The sequence below is a fragment of the Eurypyga helias genome, unplaced genomic scaffold (assembly GCF_000690775.1).
Source record: "Eurypyga helias isolate BGI_N326 unplaced genomic scaffold, ASM69077v1 scaffold24797, whole genome shotgun sequence".
Taxonomy (NCBI): domain Eukaryota; kingdom Metazoa; phylum Chordata; class Aves; order Eurypygiformes; family Eurypygidae; genus Eurypyga; species Eurypyga helias.
In genome coordinates this window covers 6682-14106 of record NW_010262682.1, presented here as the reverse complement: position 1 = coordinate 14106, position 7425 = coordinate 6682, and the positions used below count along the sequence as shown (strand labels likewise).

The 7425-nt window shown below is 40.9% G+C and overlaps 1 protein-coding gene across 1 annotated transcript in view; it reads right to left on the bottom strand.

The window, feature by feature from the left end:
* Positions 1-2146: 2146 nt before the first annotated feature.
* Positions 2147-7425, bottom strand: part of MMADHC (methylmalonic aciduria (cobalamin deficiency) cblD type, with homocystinuria) — an 11932-nt gene continuing 6653 nt past the window's right edge. The window contains exons 6-8 of the mRNA XM_010155818.1: positions 7024-7154; positions 4007-4093; positions 2147-2544 (exon numbers count right to left, since the gene is read on the bottom strand). Coding sequence (XP_010154120.1) covers positions 2350-2544; positions 4007-4093; positions 7024-7154 — 413 coding nt within the window. The 3' untranslated portion in view covers positions 2147-2349. The remainder of the gene's footprint in view (positions 2545-4006; positions 4094-7023; positions 7155-7425) is intronic.

Here is a 7425-nt window from a genome sequence, read left to right as displayed (position 1 = left end):
AACACTGACACTTGTTTTGGCTTTTATTATCAGAAGTAGTTACACTGTATTCAAGAACTTTTATCCCACAGCAGCAAGTTAATTCATACACAGTATAGCTCTTGGGAGGCGAGGGAAATAGAACTGGATCAGTTCTCACCTCTTCTGAGAATCAGTAGGTATGGGAAAGTTTGAATTAGAAAAACACCTCCCCTTGGATTCTGGCATGAAACGTTAGGGTTAGTGGAGTCAAGGCAAAAACTCTCACTATTTACAGTGAGATTTCTGCCTCGTGTTGAAGCCATTTGAAAAGCCACTGTGAAAGCCCTTTCCGGGATGAAACCTGAAAGGATTCGCGTCCCAAGTTTAACCTGAATAGCTGCCTGGCAGCTCCCACCCTTCCCAAAACACAGGAAGGCAGGCACAGCAAAGGCACCTGACGAAGAGAGCACCAAGAGGCTCCAATACAGTCCAAGTATCCATGAGCCACTGGACAGACCTTATTTTTTTGGAACATTTGTTCAAGGCTGTGCACGAGCACACTCTGCCCTCCAGCGAGACACTAACCCTCTTACCGAATCAGCTCATTCGTGTTCTGCAAAATAACAGCATTTAGCAGACAGACGACACACTGCAGCTCCTCAAGCCTTTTCAGACCTCTTGATGACGAGGAAAAAATAACTGAGTAAAAGACTTGGAAGTAATACAGCTTTCCTGGACAGTAGAAAGGTCAAGAACCTGGGCTCAGCAGAAATTCCATGACAAAGTGGTGAAGAAATCTTGCCTCAACAGCCAGACACTTCAACCTTAGAGCTAACGGCGATGACTATGTAGGTGAGCAAGATAGCCTCAGAACTGCTGGCTCGGTGAGTGAATTTACAGCAGAGAGCACCCACTTCTCCCGTGGAATGTCCTCCTTGCTTCCACCTCCATGATCCAGCAGCGGTATGGGCTTGCAGCAGTCATTAGCAAGGATCAATACAGGCACTTGGTAACGGATGCGATTCTGAACCTATTAAAGCCAAGAAAAACCCCTTTGGCGATAACGGGATCAGGCCCTGAGTAGGGAACGGAAGCATACAAACCTAGAGCAGGTAAAGTGTTAGTTCACATCGCAGAAGGACACAAGGCTGACAGTCCCTAGCTACCTGAAGGGAAGCTAAAGCCCCCAGAGCATCACCTGGCGCAGCCGTTATCCAGATAAACGCTGCACTGCGCACCGACGGAGTCAAGACCGAAGGATTCCCGTCACTCCGTGAACTGGCGTGTTAACGAGCGGCCCCGACAACTGACTGCCAGGAGGTTACCATCAGGTATCAGTCCCTGCAGCGAGGCAGCTGCCAGTGTTGGTGTTTCAGGTGCCTTCCATTTTCTCTGCTATTCTTCCTCCGGTAGCTTCAACTGACCCGACTGTTTTTACGATGCCGGAAGACAGCGACTCGTTTACCGAAACCTTCCTGTTGAAATATTTATATAATTGATGATAATTGCAATAATTGCTCTTTGTGCAGGCATTTCAAAATTCCAGAGACAAGTCCAAATTGCATCCAAGTACAGGAAAACAATGATGATACCCAAGCATTGCCCCATTACCCTCTTTTTTTTTTTAAAACACACAATATATTTAATGACCTAAGAAAATGACAAAACCAGCTTTAAATTACATTTACATACATAAACTAATTATGTATTTAGCTAACACTGAGAAAACAAAATCCCAAGCAACATGGAGCCAAAACACGAAGAGATTACTGATTCTGGAGTAATTTTAAACTTTTTAGGAGTCTCGGGAGGTAGCAGCCAAGTGAACACAACAGAACACCGAAAGCTTCTCTCCTTATTCTCATTTTAGAACAGGGACTGAGTCATTAGTCCAGCGTCCACTTCTGCTGGTTTTATTAAGTTCTAGATTCTGGGAGAACAATTTTATTACTTATTCCAGGTTGGGGTTCTTTTGCTATTATTCCAGTAATTGGCAAAATTCCTAGAAACTTCAGCAGCATCAGGATTTTTAATACTAAGAGCGCAGGTGTGTCAGACACTGAAAGGCAAACTGGGTAAGAAGCGTGGCTGGTACGACAATATTAGAAAAGGGTATGCACGTGGCTACGTACGTCTATGTTTAAACTTATTCAAGATGAAGGAAGATCACAGCTTAAAATCCACGTGGCACCATACAGTTATCTGTTTGAATGCTGTCAATTAATATTCCAAGTCACATGTGGTGAACACATTCACAAAGACTAAAATAAATAACAGCTACTTTATTATCTAAGAGGATTTTAACGTGTGGCATTTCCTGACAACGCTTAGAGAGGATCAAGTATGAGAATGCAAAGGTCGTAAGAGCTTGTGAAACCCTGATGACTGCTAATTTCCACGTAGTCTTCTCATGACAGGGCTGTCGGGTTCAGCATTCGTGAAAATACTCCCTACAAACACACGAGTACCCCAGATGTTATGACGAATAACTTTGCAGCAGCCAAGATCATCAATGGAAAATCCCAAGTGGCGGTAGCGTTCATCTGTTTCAAACAGAGTGTTGTTTGTGTAAGGTCCAAAAAACTAGGTGGGGAAAAAAAAAAAAAAGGAAAACGTTTCATGTGAGTATTTCCAAACGCATTTAAAATGTCAGAACTTTTTAAAACAAAATCTACACCAAGTAGCAGTTACTTGTGTTGGAAGAAACAGGCTGCCCAGGGAGGTGGTGGAGTCTCCTTCCCTGGAGACTTTCCAAAGCCCCTGGACATGTTCCTGTGTGATATACTCCAGGGCATCCTGCTCTGGCAGGGGGTTGGATTAGATGATCTCTAGAGGTTCCTTCCAACCCCTTCTGCTCTGTGACTCTGTGTGAACTTCCATGTACAGTTTTACTGATGAAATCCACCCCCTATGTAAAGATTTTCCTTCGCCACTGACAGAGCGTTGAAGGCGTATCAGCGTGTCGGAAAGTCTAATCAATCATGCACACAAGGCACCTCAATGCTTTGGAAACGTTCTGCTCTTTCTACGGGAATTAAGGATAGAACCCTTTGGTGAAAGAGCAAAAGCATGACAGGTACCTTTTCAGTGACCCCCCCATCAAGTAAGATGCTGTGAGGAGTAAAAACGTGTGTAAATTGGAAACGGGTATTTCAGTTGCTTATTCTCAGGAGGAAGCTTCTGACCAGAAGCCTACTCCTGGTGAACAGGTTATCGCTAAAGATGTTACTGCTGAACTGCAGCCCAAATACAGACCTTGCTTTCAACAATCCGTAACTACTCCTTACATGCATGGAATTTCTGGGAAGCTTTTAAGCTCCGTACATGCTTTCAACTGTCTGTTCACCTTATAAACATCCCCATTAGACCTACTTGCCTCCATTGTCACAATAAATCACTGCCTTCCATAGTGTTTTTAAATCAAACCCCACTAAACTGAGCCTTGCCATGATCATCTTCAACTATGATACATTTTTAAATCAGTTCTCAGACCAAAGCCACGTATCCCGTCATGCTTGGACAGAAGCATTCTCAATTCTCTCTTCTAAGTTTTAAGACTCTTCATGTTTCACAGATCTCTTGGTAAGAGAGTGTCAGCTCCTCCTGAGAACTGGTGTAATCTGATCATGAATGTCAATGCTGTTTAACAGGAACAAGCTAATCATTTTTCCCACGTAACAAAGAGCTCTTTACACTAGTTAATGATTTTTCTTAAAACTTTCCACCTACACAGTTAGGTGTCAGCACTAGAAAGTTACCTTGGGAGGGCATGACCAGCCTACCGTGCAGTGACCAAGAGTTTTAGGGCATAAAACTTTACAGTTACCCAAAATTCAACTGCACTGCTGAACAATATTCTCCAAACAGTAACAGCAATGACACAGTATGTGAACTGGCTGAGGGTTATCGTTCTCTCTTAATTTAGGAAAGGAATTATCCTACAGTAACAGCTTTTGGTCAGTATGAAAAAGTTGGATTTAATCCATCTAGAACACAAATACCACTGCTAGTAAGGACTTCATACATTCCACACATCGCAACTTACTGCCAGTCCTGAGGATGGATCAATGAAGTCAGCCCAATAGCCTTCGGAACAAATTGCATAGCAAATCTCCTTGGCGCCATTAATGAACTTAAAATAAAGGGAAAGAAGGACATCAAATGAGATTTTTGTTCCATATATATACACATCAGAACACATACATCATACTCTGAAAACAAACAAGCACAGATTTCTTCTGGCCTCTACTAACAAATGAGAAATTCAGCATACTTTCAATAAAAATATTAATAATATTAAAAGGATTAGAATTAATGACATACATTAGGCTACTCCAATCACATGAGATTTATAAGTGTCCCTTGTGCTGGTCAGTAATGGATTAACAGCTTGTACAAGGAATAAGGTAATTGCTTTGATTATTCATGCAGATTGCAATCATACCTGTTATCCTCTTAAAGAAGTCAACCATTACTTCAGGTATTGCTGTGTTATTTCCACGAGTTTACAGATCACACCTAAACTCCACAAATTTGATACTAAATGTAGCATTAAACATATTTTTCATAAATGTATGAAAAACATAGCTTTGCTGTAAGGTCTATCAACCAACAGGGAAGTATTACGTGGTTCTTCCTGCACTACGCACGTCGGACTGCAAATGATTTTAAGGAAGGTTGTGGTTTTGTATCATGCCAGCAAGCAGCTCCGTAAGCACTTGACTTTTACACCAGCTCTCTTGTTGTAATTAACTGGTGGTCAGGATGAATGATGATTTCAAACTCTCCTACTATCTGACAATCAAAAGTTGTAGCTCATGTTTCAATTACACCAGAGGACACCAGCTGATGTTCCTGAAAATAGTATTTTCAATTAAGCAACGTGCCAAGACATTCCCTGTTCTGTAACGTGTCATCAAAACCCTCCCTTCCAGGAAGAGACAGCTAAAACAAACTATTTATTTTCATAGCAAACTTTTCACATCAGCTCAGTAGAGAAATAAAGCTTTCCCCCTCCCCTTCTTTTTACAATCTTTGGTGTTGAGTTGCAGTTATCAGTTTGTCAGGTACAGAAGAAAAATCAACCAGGTAGATTTAAAGCTGTGCTCAAAACACATGGCTCAAAATAATTACAAAACCTACAGGTTACACAGCACATTTTTTTTTTCCACAGATAAACCAGCAACAACAGGAGACCTCAGTTATGTGCTTTTAATCACCTACACGAGCAGTTTTCAACCCATTTTATGAGGGCCAGCAGGGGCCCATAGAAAACTTCTGAAGAAGCCTGTAAAGGTGAGTGAAAAACAAATCCACGAAAGTCAAGATACGGGATGGTTCTAAACCCATCCATGCACTGATAAACACATGTCCAGGTATAAAAACCTACACAGCTGAAAACACTGAGCTAGGGTATAGCACAAATAGAATTCACGTAGTTCCCTCAAAGTGTGAAAGAAATTCCCTAATCTCATTAAAAAAAGTATTTCTACATTCAGAACAAATATAATATTTTATTCAGTGATAAAAATTGGATTGTTCTCTAAAATTAATGCCCTTAGCAGCTCAAAGTTTCAAATTTATAGAAATATTAGTTACTCAGCTTCAATTCCCTAACAGCCCCAAGTAAGGGAAGTTTACCCTCTACAGTAACCTGCTCTGCATTTTGAGGTTTGATGGCTCAGCTGATCACTTAAGTTTCAGTTGTAAATCTCAAGTATAAGCAAGCCATCCACAGACCGCATTTTAGGCATTACATTTCTGGTACAGCCCATCTTCTGATCCAGTGCTGTAGCAGCCCCTCAGCACTCAGAGTGAGGTCAATAAACACCCGAGATTCACTCATGTAAACATTGGGGTTTGGCTGTACATAACCCTCATTACTTTAGCACAAGCCTCTCACATTAAATTAGTATTTTTAAGGTTACTTCTAACCATCTATGAAGCAAACAAACAGACCATTTTCCTGTGAATTTGCTGTTAGTAACCTTTAGGCCAGGAGGTTACATCCAACATCCTAACACCCCCGCAATGACTATATTAGACTTGACAAGGAGGTGCACAAGGAAGAAAGATGCCAATTAACATATAATTAGACCAGATTACAACGCCAAAGACTAACAGACCATAAATAATTCAAAGAGAAGAACACACTAAAATGAAGGGAATTTTAATTTGTGTGTAATCTTTATGGTGATCCTTCAGACTCCTGCTTCCTTTTCCGTGGTAACCCTTCCACGGGCCACAACTGCAACTCAGAACTGAAAAGGACGTTACCAGGCTACATTCAAACCTAAATGTGACCTTACTGCACAGGTGAAAATCCCACAGGATGATTTTTACTAGTTTTACAAAAACTGTACCAAAATAACATAGAGAAACGCTGTATTTTGAGGTGCTAAGGAAAGAATGCCAGCGGTGGGGAGTAGTGACACCTGCAGGGATACACCCAAAAATTCCAAAGAAGGTGAAAGAAATCTGTTTTCAGAGAGACCTCTAGTGGCAACATAGCATGAAGACAAAGTTCACGAGGATGGGGAAGATGTAGTAAGTATAATCGATAACCAGGCTGAAAGTATTAACTGTATCCATTATGAGAATGGGAAAAAACCCAGAGCAACCACTTTTGTACAAGTCAGGATGCACCCACTGACAGATTTTGTACTGGGAACTCAATCACACCCCAAAAAGGGAGCAGTGAAATACAAAACATGCTGTACTAAAGCTGAAATAAGGCAAGGAAATAGTTGCTGCCCTTTAACTGTAACAGGGCAACTGTGTAGTATATTAATTTACATTTTACAGCATTTTAGCGTACTTTTGACTCACCCTGCTATAAAGAATTTAATTTTTAGGACACATTTCATGCAGTGTAATCAAAAAGCCACAAAGCTAGGAAAAAAGTTCTTTCCATTTTATCAGTAAGAAAATATAGATTAGCTCAAAAATGCTCCAAAAAGTGATACAGTATATTGCTAGCAGAGCTAGAAATGAACCAAAATACACACGTAGCTCACAGAAGTTCAAACAAAAATAAGCTGATGCTACTGTCAAGCTACTTACATTTTCTAACAGCATTTCTCTCTCATCCTCCACTTCTTGACTCCATACAGTCATATCATTTTTCGTCTTCTGGGTGACAGTTAATACTGTTAAACAGTTGGCATTCACTTCTGGAAAAATTGACTCAAAATCTTAAAAAAAAAAAAAGGCAAAACTGGCATGTTATGGCTTGATCTTGCATTTTACTTAGGATTTTTTCAGTTTTAGACAAATGATTGACCCTACTTTCGAGACTTCCTTTCACTTAAACCCAAGATACACACATGCTTCTCACGTCGGATCCAGCAAAGAGCATGCTGGTTTGGAACACTGATGTTGCTTCTGTGGAAACAAACGCCCCTTGGTATGGCTCTGTTAAGAGCAACTTTGGATGGAGCTCGCTGTTTCAAGACCTCCTGCTGA